Here is a 14,851-nt window from a genome sequence, read left to right on the forward strand (position 1 = left end):
CTCCCATTGGTTACGTATTTGCATGTGTCAGAAAGGCATCAAATGAAATGTTCATACTGCTCGAGTGGCTGTGTTGTTCTTTGAAAGAACGGCTTTCGTATCAGCTACGCATTATAAACGGCGGGAGATCTATGTTGAAAGTAATATGTGTTAAGTTACCAAACAGTTGGATTTTACTAAGATACTTGAGGGGAATGTTGAACACACTTTTCATGAATCACAATGAATGACCTTCAATTTCCGCAAAGTTCTAGCACACTTCATGACTCTAGTCCATAAAATGAAAGAAAAATATGAATTAACAACAAAATTTCACACGAAGTGTGGTCAGAACCAATGAAACAGTTCACTGAAATGTTCAGATTTTAAATTAATGACAGAAACGTTGTTTGGTGAAGCACATCTGTTGGTTAGTGGCTTCAGAATCGGTTGTCTTGGACATTGCTGGATGGACTTACTTAAGGAAACCATGGAAAATCTAAATCAAGATCCACGGACGGCGGTTTCTCTCGTTTCTTTTAGTCTCGTTTCCTTTACATAAGTTCAGCTTCTTAACAATGACGGCACCGGCCAGATGGTTAAGAGAATTCACAACGGATTAAGTGAATAATCGGAAAACAAAATAATATCACATGTTTGTTGCGCTTGTCCCTGCATACCTACAATTTCCTAAGTTATATTATCGATCATTAGGGCGAATATGGTAGTGCCATGTGTGGAAAAGGACGATATCCGATGTAAGGTGCGCTTATTCGCCAGACGCGGCTATACAGGTACCACAGCTACGTTTTATTGAAGCACGTAAAAATTCCTTACGCTCAGGAATGTCAATTACGGCCCGAAGTTTGCAGTTAAGGTAAGATCTCCGGTGTGATAACTACGGGAGCGCTGTAGGCACGCGTGGCTTGACTGCTAACACCAACTGTCTTAGAACTTGTTCAGTGACTGTCACACGTTATTGTAATATGTGAATGTGAATGGCCTTTGATGGCACCAACAATTAACACTGCATATCCTAATTTCTTTACTATTTTTACGATCACCTGTAAATAAGATTATCAATTGCAGTTCTGAAAATATTCATTTCTGTTTTCTTTTTCCCTCCTTCCCTTTTGATATATCATTCTGGTACGTCTATAGCACAGAGTGTGGAGTCACAGAGGGAGGGACTGGACTGTTACATGTTACACGCTGTCATCAACAATCTTAAGACATTACAATCTGCAAATAATATAGCAAAACGTGTCTCGAAGAATTAATATTATCACTACCAAATTTAATCTAGGCTCAGTCTGAACATCCATTCTGTTGGACAACGTGTATGCTGACGACAACATACACTTGTGGTACTGAGATCACTGTCGCGTATGTCAAATGATCACAGGAGCCACAAAGCCGGCATCCTTTAGGATTTAAGGGTATATTGTCTAAGAGTTTACTTAAATTTTGAATACAGTAAAACTTCCCTAATACCAGATGATTGTGGCCGAGTAGAGCTCGAATTTGGGAAAGCTCGAATTAGGCAACTTCAGAGACGTTTTATTTAAAAATAGATTCGGAACTTAATGTATTATTACAGGAAACAGTTATTTCATCGATTAACCTATTACTCAGAGTTTGATTTAGATACACTACTGGCCATTAAAATTGCTACACCAAGAAGAAATGCAGATGATAAACGAGTATTTATTGGAAAAATATATTATACTAGAACTGACATGTGATTACATTTTCACGCGATTAGGGTTCATAGGTCCTGAGAAATCAGTACCCAGAACAACCACCTCTGGCCGTAATAACGGCCTTGATACGCCTGGGGATTGAGTCAAACAGAGCTTTGTTGGCGTTTACACGTACAGCTGCCCATGCAGCTTCAACAGGATACCACAGTTCATCAAGAGTAGTGACTGGCGTATTGTGACGAGCCAGTTGCTCGGCCACCATTGACCAGATGTTTTCAATTGGTGAGAGATCTGGAGAATGTGCTGGTCAGGGCAGCAGTCGAACATTTTTCTGTATCCAGAAAGGTCCGTACAGGACCTGCAACATGCGGTCGTGCACTATCCTGTTGAAAAGTAGGGTTTCGCAGGGATCGAATGAAGGGTAGAGCCACGGGTCGCAACACATCTGAAATGTAACGTCCACTGTGCAAAGTGCCGTCAATGCGAACAAGAGGTGACCGAGACGTGTAACCAATGGCACCCCATACTATCACGCCGGGTGATACGACAGTATGGCGATGACGAATACACGCTTCCAATGTGCGTTCACCGCGATGTCGCCAAACACGTATGCAACCATCATGATGCTGTAAACAGAACCGGGATTCATCCGAAAAAATGACGTTTAGCCATTCGTGCACCCAGGTTCATCGTTGAGTACACCATCGCAGGCGCTCCTGTCTGTGACGCAGCGTCAAGGGTAACCGCAGCCATGGTCTCCGAGCTGATAGTCCATGCTACTGCAAACGTCGTCGAACTGTTCGTGAAAATGGTTGTTGTCTTGCAAACGTCCCCACCTGTTGACTCAGGGATCGAGACGTGGCTCTGTTGACTCAGGGATCGAGACGTGGCTGCACGATCCGTTACAGCCATGCGGATAACATGCCTGTCATCTCGACTGCTAGTGATACGAGGCCGTTGGGATCCAGCACGGGGTTCCGTATTACCCTCCTGAACCCACCGATTCCATATTCAGCTAACAGTCATTGGGTCGCGAGCAGCAATGTCGCGATACGATAAACCGCCATCGCGATAGGCTACAATCTGACCTTTATCAAAGTCGAAAACGTGATGGTACGCATTTCTCCTCCTTACACGAGGCATCACAACAACGTTTCACCAGGCAACGCCGGTCCAACTGCTGTCTGTGTTTGAGAAATCGGTTGGAACCTTTCCTCATGTCAGTACGTTGTAGGTGTCACCTCCGGCGCCAACCTTGTGTGAATGCTCTGAAAAGCTAATCATTTGCATGTCACAGCATCTTCTTCCTATCGGTTAAATTTGGTGTCTGTAGCACGTCATCTTCGTGGTGTAACAATTTTAATGGCCAGTAGTGTATAATGTTCAAGTAGAAACTCAAACATTTACTGTAAACACATACGTACTGTATAAACTACGGTACAACTCTTACTACTGTACATATTTTGTTTCCGGTAAAAAAATCTCGGTTTTTGTTTATTCTTAGCAGTGTAGTCCCACGATCTTTGCAGAAGCTTAACTTCACCTGGCGCCGCCAATTCCGCTATTCCACGTAGCGCAGTGTGATTTTAATGCCGTTGCTAAATCACTAGGACGCACCCAGCAGGAACCAAACATCGTCCTCTTCCTCTGTTTTCTTTATTTACCATTCCCACAACAGCGCCGGTCACTTCGTGCTAATCATCTTGGTTCGACCACATTTGCACTTGATTGTCGTCTGCACTTTCAGACCCAGAAAGATTTCACGCGAGACCTAACCACAACCGTTCATTTTCGTTTTCTTTTGATAGAGTGGTATTCAAAAATGGTTCAAATGGCTCTGAGCACTATGGGACTTAACATCTGTGGTCATTAGTCCCCTAGAACTTAGAACTACTTAAACGTAACTAACCTAAGGACATCACATACATCCATGCCCGAGGCAGGATTCGAACCTGCGACCGGAGCAGTCACGGGGTTCCAGACTGAAGCGCCTAGACCACACGGCCACACCGGCCGGCAGAGTGATATTGTTGCTTCTTTCGTCACCTAAGACAAATTTCCTCATCTGTTTTGAAGAGTTAGCGCCTGAGGCAAAAAATGGCAGGAACAATAGTAAATAAGTATCATGACCCGACAACACAGTCATACGCACCGCAATGAGCCTGAACAGACAATGTCAGACTGGTGGGAAGTTAAACAACACTAGCGGCTTAAGCGAGCACTATTTTAAACTATGTATGCGTGCGGATCTCGGTCGCTGATGACACACACCCCCTGCTTACTTTTTATTTTATCTGGGACATTTTTTTGATTTTTTTAACGTAGAAGACATTGTCATTTACCTCGGATTAAATGGATGCTCGGATTGCCGGGGCTCGAATTACCGAGGTTTTATACCTTCAGGTGTAAGAGGGGTAGCCTACTTCCTGAAATAAACAAATTTTCACAGTTTTCTTTATTTATGGAAGAAGAATACAACCGTGCGACAATAAATGATAGCTGTTCAAGTTTCCCTGACCCTGATTAAAACGAAGTTCTACCACACTGTCAAGAAACAGAGTGTTGCAAGACCAAAGTGTCATATCTGAAAGACGCAGCAGCATGAAGAAAGCAGTAGGTAAGCTGTATGTTATACGAAGTATGTCATTGAAGTTCGTAGAAATATAAATCGGTATCTTTTGACAACTCATAGACACCTTGGGTGGTAGCCTGCGTTATTTGACGTCTAGTCGACAAGGCTCGATTGATCAAAGATTATGAAGGAAACAGAATAAGAAATTTTTCAGTGAACCATCTCGGTAGTACCCTTAACAGGTTTAAGGATACTAACTGCTGGAAGCCTAATCAAGGTGGTTATACTGAGGTTTCAGCCATGTTTCTCCCCATAAATGACACTCCCCGACTGTTACGTTACCTTGGTGACCTGTCTGTAACGATTGGCTTCGTCATTGTGATGTATTGTTTGCACTGATATCTTTCGAGAGCACTACCGCAACATTATGAAAATCGTTTACCTAAAGGAAACTTATCAATCACTTTTGATTCTCGGAATGTCTTTTACAGCGTACTTTAACAGAGATTCACGTTTGATAGTTCAGAGCTCATTGAATACGAAATACTTTCTATGTATTCGGCTGCCATTATTGTTCACGGTGCGGCCCGTCGTCTGGGTACGTGTATACGGGTCGAACTTCGCCCTCATTTCAATGGCGTTGCAAAGAATAAGTGCAAGTGCAAGATTTGTCAACACCTAACAGCAAGCAACTGTGTAATGGTTTGAGAATACCGACTGCTTCTGACAGATGGACTCAATTTCAAATTGCAGTAGCTCCTGAACCCCGAAACTGAATTTGAATGAACCATCTATCATTCGAAACCGCAATATGCAGCTTGATAGAACAAGTTCTTCATGCAAAGGTAAAAGCCCAAATTGGCTGTGTGTGTCGAAGAGTAGTCAGTCCCAGAGGAGAGAGACCACAAACGTGTGTCAGAAGTGTGTTGAATAATAGATTACTATTTGAACTATGCCGGCTGCAACTGGTATAATTTGTCAACAGAAATGACGTGGGAAAGAGTGAAGGATATCGCGAGCGTGTACTTCTGAACTATAATCCTACGAACATTTTCTGCAAAGCGATTGTCTTCGTACAGTTGATGAACCTCCCTTAAACGAAAAGAGAAAGAAGAAAAACTATTCGCTTACTAGTGTAATTTACCTTGTAATAATGTGAAACAGGCAATTTTCTCTAAATCACACTCTTTGATTTTCTTTTTAATGGTGGTTCGTAAAAGAAGCTCGTTACATGACAATTCTATGAAAATTGTTTGATGAACTATGAAACAATATTAGCCCTTCGGTGAACAGTTACCCACATCAGGATGTTATCAAGGGGCTTTTGATTCCGTTAACTCTGTAAAAAGGAACAGGAACGAATGATAGCTCCGAAAGAACAGACGCTACCTGGGATCCGCAGCTGTGATACATATTAAGTAAATTGAAGGAGAAGAACTAATGAAATCAGCTGCATCGGGACTTGCGTGCGGAATCAGTTGCGACGAGTGAAGATGTGTGACAGACCGGGACTCGCACCTGGGATCTCCTGTTTGTAAGGCAGTTGCATTAACCACTGTGCCACATGGTCGCATTGTTTATCGCCAATGCTCAGATAATCTCGGCACGCTTTCCGGTCGATTCACATTCCCACCTAGGGCCAGCTGTCCTCAGTCTCCTGTCGAAGTCCTCTATGCTCGCTAATTTTAGATTCCCGAAGAGATCGAACGTAAATGCTGGTCAGCACTGAAGGTTGTTGATTCATTTCCCATCGAGGTGAGTTACGATTGACCTCCTGCGGGAATCTAAAATATGCAAGCGTGGAAAACATGGACGCGGGCTGTAGACAGATGGGAATTTGAGTCGTCCGGGACGTGTGCCGAGATAGTCTGCGCGTTTGCGATAAACACTGAGACCAGATAGCGTAGTGGTTAATGCTACTGCCTACTAAGCAGGCGTCCTGGGTTAGAGTCCCGGTGCGGCACACATTTCCACTCGTCGCCACTGATTTGGCACAAAGTCCCGATGAAGCTGATCTCATTACCTCCCCTTTCCTTTCCTTTCTCCCACTTCAGTTTACATAATGCTTGCTATTGTTTTGGCGACAGTATGTACGTTTCATGTACGTATAATGTACGTTTCATGTACGTATAATGCATTTTTCATCAGGAGCGATGTTCACATGTTTCATTCCATTACTGCTCTGTTTACACGACGCGTTCCATGGGGAACAACCTCATCGACAACAGAAACGACAGTTCCGACTGTTACAGACGGAATGAATGGTTTTAACGAATGTCCATTGATCTTGTAAGGGGAGCGAGGCTTGGCAAAATGGTTCATAAACACCATCTCAGCTAAATGCATGTGGAAAGTACGGCACTAATCCTAGAGTAAGGAGGCTTATTTTGAGCTCATCCAAGAATTTGTCTGCGTTGGAAATTCTCTTTTTTCCATCGGTATTCAGTTGTGACTTCCGTCGCCGGCTGGTCTATTTCATAACGTTGTCAAATTTTTTTCAAGCGCCAATGCGACAGTCTGTCCAGTTGTAGGACTGGCAGAGGTGTTACCTTCGTCCCTGAGAGGAGCGGAACGCCGCTAGTCATTTGGGCCTTCACAAATAAGCCTGTCTGTAAGGCATCGTGCCCCCACATAAATCTTGACACTGCTGCCCATTCTTCTGCTTAATCTTACCTGAGCAAGTTTTCTCTCGTGGGAGACTGTTCCTGCTCCGGTTGCAGCCCAGTGACCAATTTTGTTCAGGCTGCGATTAGTGGCTAACTCCCGAGGCAAACGTTGATAATTATTGTCCAGGTAGTTTCTTTTCCAATTTTCTCTTCATTTGTAGCCTCAAAGTTCCCAAGCGTATTGTTCCCCGTTTCAAAGAACAGTTGCATAATAACACCTACATATGTCCATCATTGCTCAGCGCATGTCGTCATACATATACGAATCGAGTTTGAGCTTGTCAAGAAGGTACCCAAAACGTATTTTTCGTACTTTCATCTTCATACTTGTCATGAAATGAGGCTTTTCCGTTGCATTTGCCTGTAACTGTGAAAATTGTTAATGTTTTTCTCTTCTTCATAGATGCTGTTCTTTACGTACCACTCTGCATTTAACACTTTGGTTTTCCGTCATTCTAGACTCACGTCGAAAGACAATATGGCACACAATTCATTGTTAGTCTTTCCCTTCGTCTGCGGCTTGCATATCGTTTTCTTGTCACAACAGTTACATATTATTATTAACCTTCGTTGTTCCAACTGTATACGTGGTAGTTTTTTCGGATGTGACTGTATTTTCGAAGACATTAATCAACAGCTCATTTGAGGAAAATCTTCCTAAACAGTTACAAACAATACACAGGCATAACGTCATCTTGAGGTACTTGAGATAGCTAAAAACCTAGCACCTACACCCCACAGATGTCAGGCACTTTTTGATGTAAAAGCACAGCAGTAACCAATAAGATGTATAAAAATCGCTAGATCGTTAAGTTGCATTGCACTAGACGTTCCGCGAGAGAATGATGGATAGCACGTCATTGCGAATTTGATGACTTTGGAAAACGAACTCCGACGTACTACCAAACAAACGTATTATATTGGTTCTTTGATTATTAGTAGTAAAGCTGTACTTTTCAGTAAATGAACGAGCCTCCGGACATCAAGACTCAGACAGAAACGCTTGAGTGCATGTCGCAAAAACTGAGCACTTTGCTTATACTCCATTTTGGCGAGGCTCTCCGTTTGCCACTCGGTAGCGCCTTCCAAGCGACAGTGCCTTGAAAAAATAAAAATAAAAATGGATCGTGTATTTACGACTTTAAACAAACTCTGATTGGTGCGGTGTGAGATATCGGGTCGGGATTACCGTGTGGATACCGGCGATAACTTCGTGCAGCCGATCGGTTGTTAAGAGTGTATGTATGTGTGTGTGTGTGTGATTAATAGGGTTTGTCAACATTATGTCATACTTGCTGTTTCTCTGTTTACAATCAGCCCAGCGGTCATCTTCAAAGAGAATTTGCTCCTCAGAACTTCCCTGGTACACAACACAGGATCGCTTCTTGACTGAAGTTACGTGAATTGTACTCGTGGCTCAAGTGATTGATAATACAGTCTGTACTGAAATTTCAAGAGGATTGCCCTTACTGGAAAGGTTCATGTACCTCGCTGAATATTAGTTGTATTGGCAGAATGATCTCATTTGCTTCAAGAAATTATATGAAGGCAATGTACTTATATCGAATGTTACAGAGGTATCTTTTATTGTGTCATTTTCCCTGAAGAAGTTTCAGAATGTTTGTTTCACGGAAGCCATTATGTCTGAGACGATATATCTGAAGCATTTAATAGTTTGTTCCCTTCCGGAACCTCTATGACTTTTCAAGTAATAAAGGCTGTTGTTCGTGGAAAGTTCCGAAGAAATACCGCCGATGTCCAGGTTGTACGAACACCTTAGTAACAGTTGTCGCTATCTCCCTGTTGTTTTCCATTCCTACACATGCCTGCAAACAGAGTCGTGTCCTTGCTGACGTAAAATACAAGCAGCTGTAGAAACAGTAGTTTCACCATAAATTGTCATTTTGATCATAAACTTACTAAAGAGTTCTGCATAGAAATAGTGTGACTAAAGGGTTCAAATGAGTAGAGACCTATAAAAAAGTATTTCGCTTCCCTACCAACATGTTAACTTGCGAGTTATTTATTTTGAACAACGTAACAAATTAGTTATTTCTCAGTAGATTAAAATAATTAGTTACAATTGGCCATTAATCGTTCATTTGAACCCTGTGTCACAGAAAATGTTACACAAGTCTAAACAGAAAGCGAAATTCAATGTGTAAAACGGTTTCCAAAAGGCATGTAATGACAAAAATTCAGTAAGTAAATTCTTCTGTAAAAATGATGGACAATATCAATACAATAGACCGAAATGCATAGAGAGACTAACAAACAGAGATGGTGAATATGTCTGGACTTGCATTGGGGATTCAGGATAATATGAAAGATTTTGACTGATATCATTTCATGTTATTTTGTCTTGAATGATTTCATCCGCTTTTAACAACTCACTTTATTCTATTGTATTTAATTCACTTCATGTGTGTGGTACACTGCTCTCTTCAATGGCGCATCTTTCGGTGTCCCTCTTTCCTTTTAACGTCACGCTGGTTTCCATAGCTTAGTACAAAAATCAGAAAAACATCAGTAACTAGCGAAAATATAATGTAATCAACACGAAAATAGCACACGGTGTTACAACTGTAGTGTACACCAAACCACCATCTACAAGCAACTTACAGCTGTATGTTTGAGAAGTGAGTGCTGTGAAGATGATTGGATTGTCTGACGTGGTCAAGTGGCTTGAAGAGTCATTTACCGGACGAATTGTTGGGGGATCATTGACAGAAACAGGTGAAGCTGAGAAAGAGATTTCGAGGTAGTTAAATGTTCTTCCTTTCGTTCCTCATAGTCAGAAAGGATAATTTCGAGCATAGGTTCAGTATCTAGGGGAAGGACTACGACACACAGTTACAGTCTGCCCTTCTACAGCAACTAGTAGTGTCATACCATCGAGTACTGGGCGTAAAAGGTTTTGTGAGGATGTTACGCCAGGTGTAATTCCTTTGTGTCAACCAACTCATCGGAGCTAAATATCAGGAGGCTTACCGAAGAATTCGTTTTATGACTGTTTTAAGCTACGTATAGAAAAACCATGGTGTGGGATCTATGCAGAGAAAAAACACCTTCCTATCTAAGGCAATACAGGATAATAAGATACATCTACGAGAATGCAACCAACACAGCAGTCATACAAGCGTAAGCCAACTTTCATCTTAGACGCTTCTGTTTAACTGTAAATTTCTGGCATTCCGTAGTTAAAATCCACCTACGGCGTTCCCGACAAATAACTTGCAGTTACTTTTATATTTGTTACATAGCCTAAAAGACTATCAGCACTTAGTGTGATTTCTAGTTACTAACGAAATGTCTCCTTCTTATGTTGCAGGTTACCACAGCTTGCCGTGTCAGCGAAGTTGTTGTGTCTCCTGATGGTGAGTACGACAGTAAAATACTTCACTTCTTTGAGCAGAATAAGTACATGAATAAAAACAGCCTCGCCAGGTGATGATGATAAACGAGTCAATGTATATCTACGAATGTCAAGGAAGAAATGAAGGAAATTAAGGGTTTAACGTCTCGTCGACGTTGGGGCAGTCTGAGGCGGAGAACTAGCTGAGATACAGCATGGTCTGCCCCTTATTAAGGTAGTAAAGGAAATATGAGGCGGAGAACTAGCTGAGACGGAACATGGTTTGCCCCTTATGAGATGAATCAACTGGCGCTCTCCTGAAACAGAATAAGGGAAACTTCAAAGAAAATAAATTAAATCTAATTTTCACCCCTTCATCATTCGAGTCCAGTGTCTGTTAGAGCTGCAATGGATTACTTAAAAAGTTCAAACGTACCCAAAAATTCCCTGTAGAGGTCGCTGTGGCGCACATGGTTGACATCTTCCTTTGACTTATGACATACGAATTAACGGAAATCGTTAACTACATGGCAGAAAGGAAATAAATGATTACTTTTTCGATGCCCCGTTATTCTCTACCATTGCGATGCGGTAAGATTGAAATTTGGCTCAAAGGTGCCTGCAACCGTTCCCTAAGGGCGCAAAAGCGTGGCGCCCCTTGACATTACCCTCGGTTTCGAAGACGCTTAAAACAATTCAAACAACAGGGTGTCGATACTCAGACATTCATATGACGTGTGAAGTGGGTCAATTATGTCATATTTGCACCAAATATCACCTGAGTTCTGCCAAATTGCGACCGTAGTTTCTGCTCTGGTGTACAGGCTAAAACCACTAGGTACTGTTCATAACCATTGGACGAAATTAGAACGTGATCCAAAGCAGCAAAGGATGCTTATACCCGCAGGTAGGCAACCAATTGAAATACCTCCTATGCCAGTTGCCTATTGCAGGCGCATAGGAGTATTTTGCAGGTTTTCTCTGTGAAGGCACAGTTTCAAAATTTTCAATAAATGTGTGGGGGTGTCACAGAGTGTATTGTCCCGAATTGGGTGGGGGTGGAGGGGGGGCGTGATCTTAGAAGGATCGTCTGCCGTTTTATTCGCGAATTTATCAATGCTGCACCTCTCCGTGATCACATCACAGGAAGGCATGAAACAGGAGCTCTGAAAATGCATAAGCATCCGTTCCTGTTTCGGGTCATGTTCTAATTTAGTCGAATGGTTCTGAACAATCCCTAGTGGTTCCACTCTGTACAGCACAGCAAACATTGTGGTCGCACTGCACTCCAAAGGGGCGAGGTCACGTTCAGTGCGGTTGCTAGCCCACGGTATCCTCGCAGGGCCACACTTCTGCTCTATTTCAGGCGACGGTTGTTGGCACCTTTGAGTCAGATTTCAAACTTATGCGTCGCAGTGTAACTTTAACTGTGTTTCGAAGAAATGGTCCTTTAATTGCATTGCTCAGTGTATTTAACTTGCAACCATTAATACATTACGGCTATACAATTTGAGCTATATAATTTAGAAAAGTGATTGTAATTTTCAGTTAATAAGACCCATTTTGGTTATTACCCTGTTAGGCGAAAGAATCATAGAAGAAAAGTAATGGGATACGAAGAGTGAAGTGGCACTTCGGAAACTTATTTATTTCGATTATTGTATCACCTTTCCTAAAACATTTAGAACATTCGGGTAAAAAGGCTGACTACATAGAAACAGAGATAGATAATAGCTATAGGAAGTCCAAAATATTGGCTGGTGTCTTCAAACGTTCCTTCGCAAAGAAAAAATAAGAAATTTACCACCATTCAGTTGTGGAAAATAAAGACGAAGCAATTAGTAGCAGTGATGTTAAAAGCAGCTGAAATCCGTGAGTGTCACAATAAGTTTCTATACAAAATTTTCAAATGAATTAACTCGACTGTTTACCGTAACGTAGAGAAGATCTTTTGAGTAGAGAAACATTTTTGGTATTGAGTAAGAGCGTGCGCCACACTTGAGAAAGTCATATTTACCAACAATAACGGCTACACAGACCTAACGGCTTGTATCATTCACCTGTATCGGTAGCAGATTGTAAGAACCATGAATAAGTGGAACCTTTGGCATTTTATGTTCCTGGACGTTCTAAAAGCTTTTGATTCAGTATAACACACTAAGAAACTAATGTTCGTACGGGATATCAAAACTCCATGGCGATGTCACTGTAGGAGTAAAACGCTGCATCTTATTCGTCGTTAACCACAGGCGCAGATATCTGACCTGCCCCAGGTAATTATTGTTGCTATTTTATATTAATGACGTAGCAGAAAGTATAAGTTGCAGCCATTAGACTATTCACGGGTAATGCAGCTACGGCCGATAGAAACTGTAGTAACATTAGTCTTTGGGCATTTAGTCATATCACACAAACAGCCGGGAGTAACACTGACTAAAAATACGAAGTGGAGCGATCAAATAAACTCAGTTTGCTTAAATTAAATGAAAGGCTATGATTTATTGGTAGGTTACTGGGGACTGCAGTTAGCATTTGAAAGCGATCTCATACACAGTATTTGCGCCATCGGTACTAGAACAGTGCTGGTAAAAAACTCGTTTAAGCGTAACTAAAGGAAAGGGATTCGAAGAAAGAAGCTGTCTATCTACAACTGTGGCGAGACCGTACGAACAAGAGCCATTTCGACCGACTAAGACAATAAGCACGGAGAATTATATTTACAAATATAAGCATTTATTCAGTGTTCGTCGAAGAATTAATGGTACTCATCGATGAACAGTCTCATGGATATTGAGGGTACTTTTATGGAAGCTACACGTTCCGTGTTCAACAACGCAGTTGTTTACTGTTGCTGGCTCTCTTATAATGAGCGACAACAACTTTTAGAAACAACCAACTAACCACAAAGGCTTCCGCTAAATTGAGGACCTAACTGTCAGACATGTATTAATTTGCTTCCAAGACGTAATAACAACAACATTCTTCGATGGCACCTATGATTTTAAGCTGTTGGTTGGGTTCATGTATGCAAAGCATTATTGAGATCGTAGTCATGTTATGATCGAAGCACGATTTTTTAGATAGGTCAAACCACAACTACGTGCTACAGAGCACTGTATTGAGACTGTGAGCTTTCTCTATTTACTTGAAAACATTTCTCTACATAGATATAGCCACAAATGAGTGCAAGGAAGCGCTGTATCGAGACCAAATACTCCTTTATACAGGGTGTCCCAGGTGGAACGGTCAGTATTCAGGGATATGACAGGAACGATCGTTCGAAACAAAACATAACATTTACAATGCAAATCTTAAGAGCTATGGGCACTTCTACATCTTAGATACTGTGAAACAAATCTCTTTTACTACAGGCTCGTTGCTTTCTGTGTTTTCAGAGATGGTAGAATGGACATTGAGAGGTGGTAGAATGGACGAACACGATGAAAAAATGTGCATACATGAAGAGCTATAAGCTCTTGTTGATCTTCGCTACTGTGAATCACATCCCTTCTACTGAACAAGTGCCCATAACTCGCAAGGTATACACTTAAGTGCCCGTGTCTACTTGCCTATTTTTTCTTGTTTAATCCATACTACCTCCTCCAAAAAATGGAAGCAAAGAGCGTGCAGTAGAAGATATTTGTTTCTCAGTATCGAAGATGAAAAAGTGTTCATAGCTATTAAGGCATGCATGTTTAGTTGACTTTTTGCTTCGAATGATCGTTCATGTGATATCCCTGAATACTGACCATTTCCCCTGGGAACCCTGTATAGTTAACATACCTTCTAAACTGGCGGGAATTCGTCAGCATAATACATTATATCGTCTCTTACGGATAGAAATGTCCCATATTGGATTTAGTGACCATTCTTGAGTGTTTACTGGAGTTCCCGAGCCACCACGTAGCTTAGACTTGAATCCAATTAGTGTTTATGAAATACTTTGGAGGATTCAGTTTGTGCTTACGAGCATCACGCGCATACTTCGAAGAACATTGGGCAGTTACCAGAGCGTTCCTTGGTATTTCGCGACGCATTTTCTATTCAGTTGGGAGTTATTTCACGGGAGAATGTTGCATTTAATCGAGATAGAGGGTTAGTGAATACCCATGCCACAGTACTGTAACAAGCGTACCTTTACCGTACATTAGTATTAATCAGTAATACACGACACCATGTGCTGCTAAGGCAGGCCCAGACTCAGAAAACTGTGCCAACTCTCTAATTACTGCTGTCGTGCTCTTAGGCCATTTTCCTGTGGACAAATCGCGATCTCATATACAATTTGTAGACCAAAAGCGGTAGATCTATGGTTACCCAATCAAAATGAAAGACGAGATGCTTCCATATACACGTTGCGCAACATTTCGACAGTGCGCACGTTTTTCTGAGACGAGACACCAGCCCATCTCATGCTTCCGCTGGCTATTAAGAGTCCTTTATTGATTTTCAATTCCTTAGTGTTTCTTATTGAAATTAGCTGAAAGGAGAACGTGTTAAATTTTTTTGAAGGTTACCTTATGGAGTGGCAAGTTGTGACTGTAAGGATCACATAAAAAGGCAACACTCGAATCAT

The 14,851-nt window shown here is 41.7% G+C and overlaps 1 protein-coding gene across 1 annotated transcript in view; it reads left to right on the top strand.

The window, feature by feature from the left end:
- Positions 1-14,851, top strand: part of LOC124548484 (fibroblast growth factor 8) — a 171,235-nt gene that overhangs the window by 120,142 nt on the left and 36,242 nt on the right. The window contains exon 2 of the mRNA XM_047125178.1: positions 10,252-10,297. Within this exon, the coding sequence (XP_046981134.1) occupies positions 10,252-10,297 (46 nt within the window). The remainder of the gene's footprint in view (positions 1-10,251; positions 10,298-14,851) is intronic.

Source organism: Schistocerca americana, chromosome 1, assembly GCF_021461395.2.
Source record: "Schistocerca americana isolate TAMUIC-IGC-003095 chromosome 1, iqSchAmer2.1, whole genome shotgun sequence".
In the NCBI taxonomy this organism is placed as follows: domain Eukaryota; kingdom Metazoa; phylum Arthropoda; class Insecta; order Orthoptera; family Acrididae; genus Schistocerca; species Schistocerca americana.